Here is a 17,441-nt window from a genome sequence, read left to right as displayed (position 1 = left end):
GTCTCTAAATGCAACTGTTGGCCAAAGGAACTATTGAACATATCCCACTTCTCTCTTGCCTTCAGCTCCAGCTTGTGTGATGGTCACCTCCCCCAGATAGCAACTCTGCTTTGGTGCATGCTCTACCTCCTCCTGTGCAAGTCTGCTGCTGGAGGGCAGAGTTTTGCATGTGTACATGTACACACACACACACACACACAGAGCAGAGATGAAGAAGTTATTTTTCCCAGGTGGTCTTAAATGCAGTTTTCCTGATTTGGGAGAAAAACAGTAAACCTGAATAATCACTCAATCAGACAGTTCTAGTCTCCTGACTTTTAATAAGATGCCAGGCACGGTCTGAGCCTTTCAGAAGCTAACTGTTCAGCAGGAAATTTCAAGTATTTTCTCATTGCTTCCCATCTCCACGTGGTGGCTGTTGGCAGAGGTGACAAAGGACTGATGGACAGAGACTGCAGAGGATGGGTCTGTCCTTGTTCCTGTGAAGACAACAAAGGACAAAAAAATCTGTGTTCCTGAAGTATTAAAACTAACCATTGGGAATTCGGGGGGGGGAGTGGGGAGTGAGGTGTGTGCTTTGCACCTCAGGACCAAACGGGACTGCCAAACCATCAAGGACAGGGCTCTCTCTGACTCTAGCCATACAAAGCCTATGGCAGAATCTCTACTAAGAGTGTGGGGCTTGTGACAGGCACCCCAGAGCAGGGCTGTGTGCCTCCCAGAGGTGATAGATGAAGCAGGTGTTTTTCTCCATCTCATGTGCTGTGGGCGAGGAAGCATACAGATGCAAGCAAAGTTTAGAACAGGAGCAGGCACTGGTCAAGTTCAAGCTTTGCCTTTGCTCAGCCTGGAAAGAGGAGGGGCAGGTGTCTGTTCCCTAGGATGGATCAGAAGCCAGGCTGAGACTGTGAAAGGCTTGGCAATGAAAAGGAGTCAGGCCCTGCAGTGAAGGTGAATGTGGCATGTTGCGTGCACAGGGCTGGAGGACTGTGGAACTGCAGGGAAAATGCCAGGAAAAGGAACTATGTTAACTTGAGGAAATTATATTTGATGCAAAATGCTAGGACTGGTGGTAGGACTTGGGACAGGCAGCCCTTGATTTCTGTAACATACCTCCAACTCTGTCATGAGCTGGGCACCTCAAACCTTCCACTTCAGTTCTCCCTTTCCCTCAGTTTAACCACTCGGATACAGGAACTCATCCTTACTTAGCATTGCTAATCACTTCCTACACTGAACCTGCAGCCTGGTAAGTTTCTTGACCAAGGGCCTTTGTCTGCATCTCCTTCCCTCTCCATACCCTTCAGGACCATGCCTGTGATGACAAAAGAGGCGTTGGGTCCTCACCTCACTCGCACGGGGCACTGTAGCTCATCACTGTAGTTTCTTCTGGAAGATGAGAAAACAAGTGCTGGTGAGATACCATTGCCAGAAACTCACTAAAACAACCCAGCATTGTGCCTCTGTTTCTAGGAGAGGTGTGCCCTCAGCTTAAAGGCCATGACTCCCCTCCACTGCGAGACATGAAACCACTGGAATGTGTCAAAGACTCTATATGCAGCTGGTCTGGATTTGCCCAAGTCATGGGGCTTGCCATCTTTTGAAGCCATAAGTCCCAAACAGCTGCATTGCAGTTATGGGTTCCTCACTTTCTGAAGCAATAGCAATCTGGGGCACATTTCTAGCTTTTCCTCCCACTAGGGACCACAGAGGACAAGTTGTTTTCAGTGTCATTCTTCTAAGGGGGTCCTCACTCTTCTAAGCCATCCCTTCCCTCTGCCCTTGCTGCCTCCCACAAAATGAGTGTACAAAATCATGGCTGTGAGATCCTTGCTCCCCTCCTGTTGGGAGAGTTAGACCCTAAGTGGATCTACATGCCAGCTTGCAAGTTCTGGGACCAGAGAAAGAAGGATCTACCATTTTGAAACCCAAGAGGGTAAGTAAGTCCATCACTAGAGAGCTTCTAAGGGGCAGTTAGATAAATCTTTCTATTGTCTTAGACTTTAAAACTTAAAAAAATTTCTTTCCAGTGGTACATTTGGGTAGTTTCTGCAGTACAGCATCTGAACTCACCCGGCATGTAGTAATCATAGACCTTGACATTAGCTGGCTTACGATCCTTCACTTGCATGTCCTGCTGCACCAGCAAAGTGTAGGCGTGAGGCTGTCTAGTCAGCTAAAAGCAAGAGATGCAAGGATTACAGCCAAAACCAAAGTCCTGTGAGATGATCCCTTCCACCTGCTCTCACTCAGGCTCTATGGAGACCTCACCACTGTGACAGATCTGTTCTGCTTTCTAGTCCATCTCAGAAATACCTTTTACTTTACGTTCTGTGGCCATCTCCCATTTTTGATCACCAAATTTAACTCAGCTCATTAGAGACATCAAACCGGCAGAGTCAATGTGCATTAGATATCTAAATGTAACACTAGTGTTCCCAGTGAATTCCACATTCTCATCCAGGTCTGCTCTGAGCTCCTTCATGCATCTTGCCTCAGTGGCTACTTTCTTATACACAGTCCCATTATCTCAGCTCTTATTCTCCAGTCTCACACAACCCTCATCATTAAGCAGACAAATGCAAGGTGTGGATGAACATCTGCTGGATGGTAGTAGTTACATGACCTGCTGTTGATTGGGCTTCACCTTGTGCTACCTGGCAGCCTGAGCTGAAATCTTTCTCTGTGCTGCCTTTCTGCGCGGTGCTGTAGACATAACGAAAGCTGCACCTCTGGAAGTCTACTGCATCCCCACGACAATAACCCGCTTACTATGAGGCTAGCTTAGCTCAGCTTATTGACAACTGGGAATGAAGAATCACAGAAATGTGGAAGTGTTCCTTGGAAACTCTGAAGTTTTAAAATTCATTCCAGGTCTTGTTTCTAGTGCTGTTTAGGTATGCATGTAGCTACAGAAAGGCTGGAGTGGGAGTGGTTGTTAATCTGTTGATTAATGAGGCTGTGGAGCAAGCACTGCTGCTCACACAACCATCTGGTTTAATTTTGAGTCATCTTGGCAAACTCCATGAGCAATCTTGGATGCTCCCTACTACATTCAGGCTGCTTAAGGGCTTTCTAAGAATTTGGGCTGGTTTGAATTTACTACATGGATCCTACTACTACTCCACAATCCTGATCAGATACTGTACATGGACTTTCAACAATCTCTGAACAGTGCCAACAGATGTAGGCTTAACATCACAGCTAGCCTCATTTCACTCAAGTGACCCTGTATACAAGCTCTACAGCTGAACTACTGCAGCCCAACACAACATACTTTTCTAGGTCAGCAAATGTGGCTGGTATGCAGGAACAACAGCTCTGGATACTTACAATACTAATGGAACCCCAATACAAGAGTAAGCTAAAAGCTATCTGCCAGTCTGTAGTCCTTTTAATGATGATGATAGCCTAAATTCCACTCACTTCCTCCAGGTAGAGAATGACTTGGTCAGCTTCGCTTTCAACTTTCTTCACTAAAGGCATTTTCTTTAGCTGAAAACAGGAGGGGAAATGTCAGAAAGACTCTGGCAGAAAGCAGAAATATTCAGGGATATTTGTCCTTGTGAGAGCATTGACAATATGTTCACATGGCCAAGGAAGCCCTTGGGGTAGGGGAAGGCAAGGTGTGGCCTGGAAGAGACTTTGGGTATAAAAATCTCTTCGGAAGAAAAGAACCGCGTTTCTCTGCCCACAGGAGTGATCACAGTTCTGCATACATCTGCATACATGGCGGACATCCATCACTGTTCCCACCCCAGCTGGACACAAACTCGCAGTCTCACCTCTTCCAGTGAATCTGCCGCAGGGCTGTATCCAGACAGCAGCTCCACTTGGATCAGGACCATGTTGGTGGACACACGGTTCCCTGTGTAGCTGCAGCAGGAACCCAGGGGACAGCACTAATGTTACTTTCTGAGCCATGATCTCCAGATACTCCAGCCCAGCTTTGGTACTCAGGTGGAGGAATCTGCCTTTCCTTCCAGTGTTTCTCCTGTAAGCATACCTGTTCTGTACTGTAATAAATCTTTGTGCTTCCCCTGATCTCTCTTTTAATTGTGTTGAGCCAAGGAGAATAAATTCCTTGGAAGGCTTCTGGAGTTATCTTCTCTAGGCATGGCAGGGAGTATCACAGTCTCCGCCTGCTCTCTTGGCATTTCTGTCCCAAGTCAGGCAGGGGTACAGCAGAGGAGAGTGGTGTGACAGTCAACCAGGAGCAGAAGAAGGAAGACTTAGGTATAAGTGTCAGCAGTCAGTCCCACAGGACCTTCACATCACTAGTGTTTTGAGTCCTAATCCTACAAGGGGGTGACCTTGAGACCACAGACCTTGAGAGAATTTGTGGTCACTGGCATGATAACAAGATAGGACTATAGCCTGTGCTATCCCTCTGGAGCCTTGTACCTTTCACCCAGCTGAAGAGAGCATAGTTAAATGAATGGGGACATCTTAGCACTTAGACCTCATGAGTGAAGGAGAATCCTGGCCATCAAGAGACTGGTGTGGTGCAAGAAGCCTCTCGGCACAGGGGAGGCAAGGGGCAACTGAGCGTCTCCTACCGAGCATGAACGGTGACAGGGAACTGCGTGGCATTGGGTGCGGTGCACTCTGTCTGCACGGATACGGCAAAGGTGACGTCGCTCCTCTGTGGAGGGATGTGGTACCGCAGAATGGCCTGCGAGGACAGAAGGAAGCTAGCTGGTAGAAAATAACAGGGGGGTTTTGTTGTTGTTGTTGTTGTTGTTGTTTTCTTTTTTTTTCTGGAGAGTATCCTTGTCTAGCTTTTGGCTGCTGTTTGCTGCCCTGCACTGGTGTAAGAGAAAACCATGTTGTGGAAGTGGAGGTTCTGCTAGTGCACTGCTCCTGGTGGTGTTCACTGAACTTCTTGAGGAAGAGGTGCAGCTCTGACTGGATGGAGGTGATCCAGATGTCATTTGGGAAATTGATATTCCCTTCCTGTTGGATCCCAGCTACTCCTACCAGCCTTAAAGCCCTGATCTTGCAAATCACTGCTGTAGTCTGTTTTCAGTGTTGGCTAAGTAGCAAGGTGAGAGGTCCTCTGGCTTTCAAGGCTTTTCCCCAGACAGACCTTTTCTGCCTGGCTGGGCTTACCTGCAGGAAGAGGCACCCATGGCCCTGCACACGCACAGTATAATCCTGGGGAATGGCTGGTATCTCCACTGTCTGCAGCAGGAGGCGATTGGTGTTGTCTACTCGGATGTTTTGGTTGAAACCCTCAGAGGAGAGAGAAGCCTCAAGATCAGGGCCATCCTTGCTAAAGGTCTTGGCTGCATACAAGGCTAGGGCTTCCAGAGCAACCACCGTGTCCTGAGGAAAGAGACACACGTTGGGCAAAATAGTGTCCTTGCTTCCTGTGCATGCACAGTCCTTAGCCTTTCCCTCCCTCAAACTGCAGCCACAGCACAATAGGGGTTGAGCTTTCTCCTTGGACTTTTAGGATGGGATTAGCTCAGAGTAATACGAATATTTGTGTTTTCCCAACTTACAGGAGCTGTAAATCCATACATCTCTTTTGTTTTGCTTTGTTTTGTTTTGTTTTGTTTTCACTATGGGCTGTGCTAGAACCCATTGCACAAACCATAACTGATGGCAGGTTCTCTGCTAATGATGGCTCAAGGGGATTACCTGGCTTGAAGCAAAGCCTCCATAAGGGTTTTGCTGCTTGGTGAGCCACGACACAATCTGGGATGCCTTTCTGATTTCATCTGAAGACAAACTTGACTTTGAAAGATGAGCCATGAGGATACTAGATGTCAATTCCACATCAACAGATGGAGCCCGATACCAATATAGGGAGTCTTCTTCCTGTTTGGACTGTTGACTCCAGAATATTTGGTCATCTAGAGGGGGAGTGGGAATGCTTATGGAGTGCATAGCTGTATCTAATGACCTTGGAATCCTACTCAGCCCCTGTGCCTAGGTACCTAGTGAACCTGTACATTGGGACAAGATATGGGTGCATATCTCCCTATTTACCGACCCCCCCCTGCTTTTCCCAGTAAAAACCTAGGTTTGTGGGCTGGGAAGGAGCTCAACAACATCCATGAAGGTCCCCTAGTTTGGATGACTGGGAGACCAGGACTATGAGACTAAGTCTGTCTCACAGTATGCCTATAGCCTGTGACAGCTTGGCAAACAGAGGCTGTCCAAGCCTTGGGCTCCCCACAGAGCTCTGCTAGTGCCCCCCACTCCTGCCCACCATTTCTTTGGTTGTTCAGCCCTGGGATCTCCACACATTTCTGCCAATGGCCCTCTCTCCTGCCCCACAGTCTTTAGTACCTGATATTATGGCGGCCTTATCCAATCTTTTGAGTATTTTCTGCTTGAGGGCCTTATCACCTGCTACTGCAAAGGCATTTGCAGCTAGTGCCAGGCTGTAGAGGTTGGAACTGCCAGTATCAGCATTGACCAGGTCCTTTATACATTTCAGAGCTTTCCACACAACTGGATCCTAGGATACAATCGAAAGCACACCGTTTGCTGGCAGGGTGTATGGGAAGGGAATGCAGCCTCGATGTGTGCAGACCAGGGTGGAAACAGGGACGGGACACATGGGGAGAAAACTGGTAACGTACCCCTGTGTGCACCCCATGGTTAACGTCCCTGCTGCCGATACTCACAGAGCGTGGCATCCCTGAGTGTATGAGAGCTGTGATGATTGCAGAGCTCAGCCCCAGTCCTTCCTCCACTGCACCCTGCAGCCATCACAAAACAGAGAAGAGGAGTGCTGCCATGAGAAGGGAAAAAGATTGCAAAAGATTTTCAGTAGCAGATTTCAGTGCCAGAGGAAAGTGATGTTCCCACAACCCCGCTGCAAGGCAGCACCTCACTTGAGGGCCAGGACAGTGGCAAGAGTATGGAGGAGCAAAAGAAAAGGTATCTTTTGCAAGGGGAAGTGAAAGGTACCATTCTTTTCACTTAGAGGATTAATTATCTGAGGTCTTGTCCACCGAACTGCTGCTAGCTCCACTTTGGTGGTACTCTGTGTGTGTCTGTGCATGCGTAAGTGCTGTGTTTCTGAGTATACAGGGCACATCCCTGGTAAGGTGAATCTCACATGAGTGGCTGCCATCAATCTCCATCCACTCAATTTCTGACTCCCTCTGTACAGGGGGGAACTAAGACTGAAGGAAGAAATGGCAGCTCAATAACAGGAAAGGAAGCTAAACCAGTTTACCAAGGGAATAATACAGAGCTTGAAAACTTTTTTCTTGTTTTGGTTTGGTTTGGTTTTTTTGAGGCATATGGTAGCTGTTGAGGTGGGGCTAGGGCAGGGCACTGGTTCAGTTTCCATGCAAACCTCCATCATTCATAACTTGAAAAAGTGCCACCATGACTAAGCACAACCCTGAGTGTCACCCAAGGGTGACCATGGGCACATCAGAGCCTCCCTCCTGCAGTAGGGTTTGTTTGTTCTTGGCACCCAAATTGGATCAGAAAGTGAAGGAGCTCTGAGGTACTTAATGAACAGCCAGGACATGTCATACCATCAGACCATTGTTGAAGAGCTTCCCCTCACTCTTGAAGCAGCCAGATGGAGACTGACTTTTAATCAGGGCACTGGCAGCATCCTTTATATTCTGCTCATCTATGTGGATGAAGTCCCGGGCTTGGCTGAAGGTCTTGAGGACAAGAGCAGTAAGCCTAGAGCCAAAGAAGAGAGAATAAAATTGAATTGAACCAGTCACTGATGCCCATCTCCAGCAGGAGACAGGAGTCTCTGTGTTTTCCACTATCTCAGCCCTGGAGAAATACCAGCAGGCCAGAGCCTCTGTGCAGATGGAGAATTGGAAGCAACACATGAATTAGGTGCTCTTGAAGCTTGAGCTCAGATCCATTTGCAGGAAGAGAGAAAAAATTCACCAACAGTTCAGTGCCTCCCCCAGAGCTCTGCCAGTTCCAACGGGGTGCACTTGTGTGATTTAAGGCCAAGAGGACTGATGTTTAGTGAGCTCGTTCAGCCCCTTTCCCAATACTGTTTGGGCACAAAGCACTCTGTAAAACCTGGAAAGAGGGTGTCTTTTTAGCCAAGCTCTCAGAATCATTCTCAGTTCGGGTGCCCAAGCACAAACAATCAAACAAGTGTAATTCAAGTCAGTTCATTGGCACAGTTCTCTTCCAAAAAGGCTCAGGAGCAGTTTCTGTTCAAAACTCCATACCTCCAGTCTCCCTGTTTCCCCAGACCAAAATCCAAGCCAGCTTGAGCCTGACCATGTCAAGCTGTTGTTCCTCAATGGTGTCTGGTTATCTCTGCTTACCACGTGTTCCCTGGCTCACTTCCTTCCCCAAAGGCACTGTATGAGCCATCTGTGTGCTTGTACAGGAGTTGCCGCTGATATCCTGCAGGAAGAGGCTGGGGATAGTGAAGATGCTCTGTGTCTGTTGTGTTCTCAAGGTGAAGACCTGCCCCGCCAATCCTGCTGATCATTATAGAGAGCATTGTCTCTGAGGAATTCAGCAAAGGGCTTTCAGAGGGGTGCCGTGCACCCCTTGTTCAGCTAAGATACAGCAGCCTGATTTACGGTGCTGTAATTCCCATGGTGTCAGGCAAGTGATGCCGCACAAATCCTGTTCAGCACCAAACCTCTGCTGAGATCCCTACTGCACAATCTACTGTAGTGGACATCACCAGCTTAATAACTCAACATGAGCAGAAATCCACTTACCACTTTCCAGATAGCTAACTGCCTTCTTTTTGATTTCTGGAGTCAGTTGTCCTGTTTCTTCAAGGTATCGTGTGATAAAGACATTGGGGGCAAAATGAACCATGTTCTGCTCACCACAGCCACTGGACATCTGGAGGAGCTCATCTATGTTGTCCAGTGCTGTCCCCAAAATGTCACCTGTCGGACAGAACGACAGCTTTGGGAGCTTTACTTATTCTTGCATGTAAAAAATATCTGGTCTCACTGATTCCCAGATAACCTGCTAAGACTGGTCTCAGTTCAATTCTGCTCGCACTGGGGTGACTTTAATGTTTATAGAGCCCTGTAGGAACAGTGCTTTTGTGCTTGTCTATCTTTCCCTTGGCTGGTGAAATTATATATCCATCTGACCCAGCGTCACTTGTATCGGAGAGATGGGATGCTTCTCTGGAAGACATAACGGCCCAGTATCACACCTCACTGTACACATTCCCTCTTGTTACTCTGTTTGTTGAAGCAGACATGGTGGCACCAGAAGAAAAGACTCCTGCTGGGAAAAATCTTACTTTCTAAGACCCTCTTAAATCTCACCTAAGAAAGAGATGTGGGCTCTCTCCGACCCAAGGACCATGTTCTCTGGCATAGTGAATGTGATTGTCTCTGAAGCTGAAGTTCCTGCAAATGGCAAAAGCATCAGAACAACAACAGGCAGGAGGGAGATGGCAGACCCACAGGCATACTCAGGAGATGGTGTAAACAAGGCTGGGATCACCTCATCAGTTGTTGAAATCAGCATTCAAAAGAGAGAATAACTCATGAGTGACTGTGATGTGGTTAGGCAGTGACTTGGTGCTGCCAGGAGCTTGTAGTACTGGATATAGCTGAATGGCTTTGCCTCTCCATAAAAGCTCCAAAATCCTTGACTTTCCCCTCCCCATGCACCTTCAGGAAGACCTAGATTTGTTCACACACCACACTGCTTCTGTTTGGTCTCCTTGCTCTGTGTGCATGTACAGCTCCTGTGGTAAGACAGTCCCCGTCTTTGGGGTACCTGCACCTACCTTTAGGGCACAGGACTGAGGTGTGGGTCTTTTCCTCCAGCAGTCCCTCTGCCTGGTGGGGAAAAGGCTGGTCAGCTCAGAAGGGAGAGCAGTAAAATGAGAAAGCAGCTGCACAGCACCCCACCTTCCTGCAAGCACCTTTTCCATCCTCGTGGGCCATGCACAGGGCCTCATGCAGACAGCAGGGATGTACATGCTGACAGTGGAGTTTCACTGGGAAGCAGGCTTCTAAGCTGCTACATCGTCTTTGCCCCCATTGCCTTGCTAGCAAGCAGTTCTGAAGTGTCTGTCCCATCAAGTGGAGGTGCTCTGCTCATGCACCAACCCAACCTACCCTTAGAATCACTCCTTCAGCAGCCTACCCAAGCCACGTACCTACCTGCCTGGCCAACTCTCCCTTCCCAGAGCCTCCCACTCAGCTGTTTTAAGCCTGGCCCAGTTCCGACCTTGCCAGGACCCTGAAGCATAGTCTCACCTTCACCAGCAGGTGTTTAACCACTGTGTCCTTCCCTCCAGACTCTGGCACAACAGCTGTACCCTCCGTGCAAACATCTGCCTGCTCCATCACCTCAGCAGTGACAGTGAAATTCACCTTCCCTAAAGAACAAAAAATCAAGAGGCCAGTTGGCACAGCCATGCGTATGTTTTAGTTTGCTCAGCCTAAGGCTGCTCACTCATGCTTTGCTCACACTCTCCCTTCCAGCCCAGCTCGTTTCCTCAAGCCAGTGCCTCCCATTCCTGCCCCTCCCTTGTTCCCTTACCTAATTTTGTAGCCTTCACGTCCCAGAAAAATGTTTTTGCTGAATCAGGACACAGACAAATAGTGAACTTGACATTTGCATGCACAAATTCAAAATCCTTGGAGTCCATTAGGCTAAGCTGGAGCTAGAGGTGAAACAAAAGGGAGTTCGGGTTACAGAGCTGCTGCTTTGTTTTTCTTTTCAAGTCCTTAATCCAAATGTCAGTCAAGCTCAGAAGCCCAGGGTGAGTATGATGATGGCCCTGTTGCAATACCTGTGGGAAACCAACAGCCCACGGACATTGCAGTCCTGTAGGGTTGAGCTTATGGGGAGGGGTAAGCTGAACAGAAATGGCTCTGGATGGAACTTTGTGAAGAGCTTCCTTGGTCTCTTTGGCCCAGTGCCTGAGGAGGCAGCCCCTTCTCTGGGTCTCTGTCAGTGACGTACTGTTACCACACATCCGCCAGCCCAAAAACCATCCTGGAGGGAGCCACTCACCACCATGCACTGCTTCAGGTAGCTGAAGACTTTGACTTTCAGGGGAAATGACTCTCCTCGGAAAACAGAGTAGGGCAAGACAGGTTCCACGAAGAAGGGCTTGAAGCTCCGTAGGCTGGTGGTATCTGAGATTCCCAAGCCATGGCTCTCTGAGGTGCAGAAGGTCATGGCTCTCCAGTCTGTGATACTGTCAGGTACTGTGACAGCTAGCTCAGCAGCCCCTGAATCACTGAGGACAAAACAGAATGAAAGGGATTGTCTCCATCCCTGTAAGGATTTCTCTTGGGAAGACGAATACAGAAGGACTATGAACTGGAAGGGCGTGTGAAGGTGTGGGGATTCCTAGGAAGTAGGATAGACGTATGGGAAGGTTAGCAAATAGGTGGGCAAGGAAGGACTGAGAGGCAAATGCAACCCAAAATTTACTTCTTGACAGTGTTGTACTTTAAATTCTTGTTTTGTGTGGGCACACAGGGTTCCCAGGGATCCATGTTATATACCTGGCCTGTGCCAGAGACTACCGTGTGACACTTCCACCACACTACCACCCAAACTTGCAACCACAGCTTGGCAGACATCATTATAAGTGTCACTTACAGATCTGCATGCACAAAATGGAAGATGGTCCCTGCCCTGAAATGGGCATAATCCAGCCAAATGAGATGGAGAGGTAGAGATCCTGTTTTACAGATGGACAACATTGGCACGTGGGAGAATTAGGATGAGGTGTGTGAATAAGGGAAGAACAGTGCATAACTTGACTTTGGCAAGGCCTTTGTCACAGTCTCCCATAGTATCCTTGTAGCCACATTAGTGTGTACTGGACAAGTCGATGATAAGGTGAGCAGAAAATTGACTGGACCACTGGGGACGAAGGATGGTTATTGGTGACACAAAGTTCATCTGATGGCTGTTTACCCATGGCATCCCTCAGGGACTGACACTTGGGCCAATACTGCTTAATGGCTTTATTAATGATCTGGATAGTAGGAGAGAGGACATCCTCAGCAATTAGCAGATTAATCTTGCTATGTATTAGACTACACCTTGTTGGGGAGGGGTTCCTGATATGCTGGAGGGAAAGGTTGCTATTAAGATGTACTTTGACAAGCTGGAAAAATGGGCTGGAACATGGGTAAATTTTGTATCTCGGATGGAATTATACCATGCGACAGTCCAGGCTAGGCAGTGACTGGCTAGTAAGCAGCTTTGCAGAAAAAGAGGTGGAGGTCCTGGTGGATAACAAGTTGAGCATGAGACATGTCATGTGCCCTTACAGCAATGAAGGCCATCTACTTCTGGACTGTATTAAGAAGACTGCAGCCACTGGATTGAGGAAAGTTCTTTTTCCGCTGTATTCCTTCATTGTGGGACCACATCTATAGTACTGTATCCCATTTTTGCCTTCTAGTATAAGAAAGATACTGATATACTTGCATGTATTCAGTGGAGGACTACCAAGATCGTCAGAAGGCTGGGACATTTCATGTACAAGGAATGGCTGAAAGAACCAGGGTTTTCAAGCTTAAGAGGGAAAGGCTAGGGAGAGATCTTTCAGCTTTCTAAAGCTACGTATTGGGAGGGTGTAGAGACAATGGAACCAGTCTCTTCTGAGGTATATAATGATAGGATGAACAGTAATGGACACAAGTTAGAACATGGGAAATTCTGACTTGAGATAAGAAAAAAAAAATAACATGAGGATGATCAAACACTGGAACAGGTGCCCAGTTTGTGGAATCTCCATCCTTGGAGATACAGAGAACTTGACTACAACCTGATCTAACTGGACCTGCCTTGTGCAGCATTTTGAGCTACAGAGATTTGGAGACCTCTTCGACCCTATAGGAGTCTGTGATTTTAAGTTCCCCAGGATCATTTGGAAAATCTCAGGCAGAGCCAGGAACTGAACCAAACCTCCATTGGCCTTATCCACTTCTTCACACCTCCCTTTTCTTTGTGGACACAGAAGGCAATAATGCCCTGGCTCTGCTCCTGACCATTCCCTCTCTGCTGTGGCTGGTAGGAGGTCTGGATCCATGTGATGCCACAGCCCATAATTACTCACTTGATGGGAACCAGAGTCCAGATGAATGTCTCTGGAAACCAGGTACGTACTGGCCCTGCCTCGCTACCCAGCTCAACGTGCTCTGAGTCAGCACGTTCAACAGCAGCATCTGTTTCTGGGTCCAAGTTGTCCAAGTCTGCCAGCTCGCCATAAGCTATTGGGAATACAAGCATTCATTCAAAGGCAGAGTAACTGTGAAATCAGGATAGAGTTCAGCTGGGAAAAGTTCAGATCTCCATCCCTCCCACTCCCACTCCAATCCCCCTTGTCCTCTGCAAGATGCCCTCAACCTACATGGAGTAGGTATTGTCTTCCATGAGACAACCCAGGAGACCACGTGGATGCCATGAGGAACTCCACCTGCTCACACTTTTCCTCTCAGCCCCTGCAGAAAGGCCTAGATGCTGCCCAGTGCCAATCTTGGCTCATTCTCTGGTTTCCAGCAAGACCTTTCCTAGTCTTACAGATGTTTTTTCCTGAGACAGCTGCCTCATTTCCCCCCTTCACCATCTTATCTTCCTGTTTGCCAGCAGAAGCTTCCAGGCATGTTCATCCTATGCAGACATGTCTCTGCCCCTCCAGTGCACTGGACACACACACACGTCAGGACCCTTCCCCTCTTCCTGCAGTGCACATCTCCTGTGCAACCTCCACTCATCTTTGGAAGCCATCCCCAGTTCCTCAGCATACTGCATGTTCAGCTGCCCTCGTGCAGCCTGTATGTTACCCATGATTTCCAAAGAAACAGGATAAATCGAGATGTACACATGTAGTCGTAGTATAAAGTGGTCTGCGTGCGGCACTCAATTGGAGACTTAATTTTAAGGCTGGTTAAAAATGTCAGGCCTGAATTCTGGAGGAAAGAAGGGGAAGAAAAGAAGGTAGATTTCAGTGGAGGGAGTGGTGTGTCTGAGGGTCTCTCTCTGCCCCCGCCGCCTTCCAGCATATCAGCCACCCTGTGTTGTTGCACTTCAGCCTGACATGTGAATTTATATAGGGAGAGAATGCAGAACCACTCTGCTCCCAAAACCTGGTCCCCGCCCCTCACGCCAAAGGAGGCTCTCTCCTGTCAGAATTGTAAAGGTGACCACTCAGATGTGCATGCCCACACCCAAAGTCATTATTTTGGCACCACAGTTTGCTCCCCACCCTAACACAAACTTGTTCTCGTCTTTCACCTGCTACTCCTTTCTAGTATTTTTTCCCTCATTTCCCCAGTCCCCCTTTTCTCTCAGGTGCTTTGCTTTTCCAACCTCCAATTTTATCTGACTCAGGCTGACGCTCTCCTTCCAACCCCTGGAAAGTCTGAGGGTGTTGAGCTTGGGATAAATGGGCAGCTGGGTTCTAGGGACCTGCCCGATCAATGGGAATTTATTAAGCTGGGAGCATGGAGTGTCAGAGATCTCTAGTTCAGAAGCTTGGCAAATTCGGAACCTGAAGTTGCCAGTGTTTACAGGAAAGACACTCTGTGAAGCTACCCAGTGCTGACCTGGGATACAAAAGGGCTCAGCTCTGACATTTCAGGTTTTCTGGAAATTGGATTTACCTTCAGAAGTTCATAAACATCTGGTTGGGACACTGCATAAGCGTATCTATTGTACATGAATGGTGACATTGTTCCTGGTGGAAGGGTGGTCTGAGGGGAACCGATGATTCCTGGGCTCTTGTGGATAGTACAGTAGTCACTGTAAGAGTCTGTGAGGGTGCTGGGGTGCTCCTGAGAAGAGCTGAACATATTGTGCACCTATAGACAGAGAATGAAAACAGTACAGGTCAGTGTGAGAAGTAGGAATTTTTTACTTCTAGCCAGAGATTTCCTGTGACCGCAGAAGCAGAGCTCGGATCCTGCCTTCCACAAAAGCTCAGCCCCAAAGGTTTTTGAGCTCCAGGGAGAGCCTCCACAAGTTTTAGATGCACAGCACCAGAGATGAACGTGAACCCCTCTGGTGTACAGCTGCATAACTGTGGCCAGTTCTAGCTCATAGATTGTACCTGTGAACTCAATGCATACAGTGAGGACTCCTTCCCTGTAAGAGTCATTAGACAGCTTCTTGTCTCACTGAAGGCACATCCTGGATCCACCAAGACAGTGGCAAGAGGCAATTCAAGGGTCCAAATGCATTCCAGGTCTAGAGGAGAAATGGGGCCCTTCCACTCCCAAGGCACCACTTACAGTCCAGTCTCTGAACGGAAGGACTGTCTGGTTCTTGTCAGCTGGAACAGAGACATGGAGCCTATCACACAGTGGGCATTTTTTTTTTTTTAAAATGTAACTCTGTTTTTCAGAGTACTGTCATGAATTAGTTCAGGAGATGGAACTCTCTTGCCATATGATTGCCACTGTGGAAAAGCACTCTAACTTTAACAAGGATGTGACTTTGGGCTGTACTTGGGGATAACAGTGGGTTATTCTATTAGATCCCTCCGTGGAAACTGGAAGTTTTGACTGGTGTTTGATGTTGGCCTTCATTTTCTTCCCATGTCCTGTCCCCATTCAAGTACCTGTTGGTATATCCATTGTGCCTTATTAAGCAGTGCCTGCCACCAGATACTCAAAAGGCATCTCCAATATTAGCAAGACTCAGCACTAAAGTGACTCACACTATCCCTGGATAGCTCAGCCTCTGGCCTCAGGAGAAGGACGCTCTGGTCTACAGCACGGATGCTACACAGGGAGCCTGGTGCAGCCTGCAAATGGAGATGCACGGACGATCCTGGGAGAGCCACTGTGTCTGAGAAGCCAAGCTTCACCTGAAACAGCAGAAGAAAGAGGGACTGAAGACATTGACAGAGGAAAGAAAGGAGAGACTGACTACTGGATTCTGCTGGACATCTATTGCCAATTTGTAGTTAATGAGCTACCCTCCAGCCTACCTGTCCCTTTATGTTTTGCGCAATACTTACATGGTTCCTGAGGCACTTGGGGACTTTCAGACTGAAGGTGTCAGCTGCCACTTGTCCCTCAGGGAAGGCAGTGTAAACAAAGAGGGTAGCCATGGGTGAAATGAGGTCAATGGGCAGAGTGACATTGAAATCCCCACTATACTGACCTGAAGGAACAAGGAAAAACAGAAAAAATATAGGAAGAGGCAAGGAAGTCTGTCTCCCAGGATTACAGCAGCAACATGCTCATCCTCTATAATACTTCTGTACAGTTATTTGGATAAAAACTATTCTGTCTTGCTTCTGGGGAGGCCACAGCTAGAGCAGGATGTAGGTTAGTCCATTTTATAGCAGTGACCTTACATCATGAGGGATCTTGGCAACAGTGTGCACTTGGAAGAGAAATGACTTTCCACTTGAGTCCAGAAAAAAGATCCCGTGAGTTTTCTTGGAGGTCTCTGATAATTACTGCTTGGCAGATAAACTGTGACAACTTCATCATTTGATCAGAAAAAAACTAGGGAAATTAAAAGACAGGAGAGAGAGAGCATAGTTGCCATTTTCTCTTGATTTATTGTGCTAGCTATGTTGTTTCCTGTTGGTCTCAGATCTCTTTTCTCTCCTTCCCCGTTTAGGCTGGAAGGGCTTTCTTGTTGGGTCCTTATTCTGTTCCTGGTATTTAGAAGCTCTTACCTAATATTGTATCAAGAAGTACTGTTGTTTGGCCATGATGCACAAGGGATCCTCTGGCCAAAACCTAAAGAGTAATGAACAGAGCAAAGGGTTGATAGTGCCTCTCTCTGCTCCATGTCTCTGGGCCAGCAAAGGGCCCTGTGCTGACACAGACCCATCACAAAGCTGACCTCATTGCTGGTTCTGCCCTGCACTCACCAGGTGGTAGAAGTCTGCTCTGGCAGCCCTGTCCCCTAGCTCTGTGGCTAGGATGCAATAGTGCACAGTGACCTGCTGCATGTCCCCACAGGGCAGCATCACCTGCACTGGCTGGATCCTCACAGAGCTGCGGCTGGAAGAGTAGAAGGCCCTCAGTGTGAGGGATGCAGTGCCATAAGACACCCTCAGATTTCGACCGCTTAAGTCCTCCGGCTGGGTCTTTGCCTGTGGCACAGAAAAGGTGGCTTGATGTCTGAAGGTTTCTTACAGCTCTCCCCACACCAAAACCAAGACTGACTGGACAGTGGGCTCTGAACTCTGCCAGGGTGAGGTGTCTATTTCCACCTAAGCCAAGCTCAGTGAGACCCTTTCTGTGGCGTTTGGCATTGCCTGCTCCACCACGCTCTGGGATGCTTCTTCCCCAGTTCTTTTCCGTCTTTCCGTTCCATACCATGTTGGAGTTCTTCCTTTGCTCCCTGTTCCTGCCCAGCCCCACAAAGCCCTTTCCACCTCAGACAGAGGTGCTATGTAGGTAGACCTCAGTCACAACTTCATGGGGCCTCTGTTCACTGGCCCATCTCTCATCATGTCTCCTGACTGCTCAGGGACCATGTGTGGCACCAGGGGACAGAAC

General features: G+C 48.1%; 1 protein-coding gene across 2 annotated transcripts in view; it reads right to left on the bottom strand.

The window, feature by feature from the left end:
* Positions 1-308: 308 nt before the first annotated feature.
* The window catches only part of LOC104636514 (alpha-2-macroglobulin-like protein 1), a 28,140-nt gene continuing 11,007 nt past the window's right edge, over positions 309-17,441 (bottom strand). The window contains exons 12-36 of one of the 2 annotated variants that reach the window (XM_075761904.1): positions 16,808-17,032; positions 16,610-16,673; positions 15,938-16,083; positions 15,635-15,784; positions 14,580-14,777; positions 13,799-13,886; positions 13,034-13,187; positions 10,966-11,194; positions 10,489-10,612; positions 10,203-10,324; positions 9,728-9,779; positions 9,258-9,341; positions 8,688-8,864; positions 8,280-8,361; positions 7,509-7,665; positions 6,642-6,716; positions 6,301-6,472; positions 5,647-5,861; positions 5,113-5,328; positions 4,560-4,675; positions 3,786-3,876; positions 3,427-3,495; positions 2,074-2,176; positions 1,348-1,389; positions 309-479 (exon numbers count right to left, since the gene is read on the bottom strand). In XM_075761904.1, the coding sequence (XP_075618019.1) occupies positions 1,349-1,389; positions 2,074-2,176; positions 3,427-3,495; positions 3,786-3,876; positions 4,560-4,675; positions 5,113-5,328; positions 5,647-5,861; positions 6,301-6,472; positions 6,642-6,716; positions 7,509-7,665; positions 8,280-8,361; positions 8,688-8,864; positions 9,258-9,341; positions 9,728-9,779; positions 10,203-10,324; positions 10,489-10,612; positions 10,966-11,194; positions 13,034-13,187; positions 13,799-13,886; positions 14,580-14,777; positions 15,635-15,784; positions 15,938-16,083; positions 16,610-16,673; positions 16,808-17,032 (3,150 nt within the window). In that variant the 3' untranslated portion in view covers positions 309-479; position 1,348. Of the gene's footprint in view, positions 480-1,347; positions 1,390-2,073; positions 2,177-3,426; positions 3,496-3,785; positions 3,995-4,559; positions 4,676-5,112; positions 5,329-5,646; positions 5,862-6,300; positions 6,473-6,641; positions 6,717-7,508; positions 7,666-8,279; positions 8,362-8,687; positions 8,865-9,257; positions 9,342-9,727; positions 9,780-10,202; positions 10,325-10,488; positions 10,613-10,965; positions 11,195-13,033; positions 13,188-13,798; positions 13,887-14,579; positions 14,778-15,634; positions 15,785-15,937; positions 16,084-16,609; positions 16,674-16,807; positions 17,033-17,441 lie in introns of those variants that run through there. The other variant, XM_075761911.1, reaches the window with a different exon arrangement.

This window comes from Balearica regulorum, chromosome 1 (genome assembly GCF_011004875.1).
Source record: "Balearica regulorum gibbericeps isolate bBalReg1 chromosome 1, bBalReg1.pri, whole genome shotgun sequence".
Lineage (NCBI taxonomy): Eukaryota > Metazoa > Chordata > Aves > Gruiformes > Gruidae > Balearica > Balearica regulorum.
Note: the sequence above shows the minus strand (reverse complement) of the source record. Positions and strands in the feature narration are given on the sequence as shown.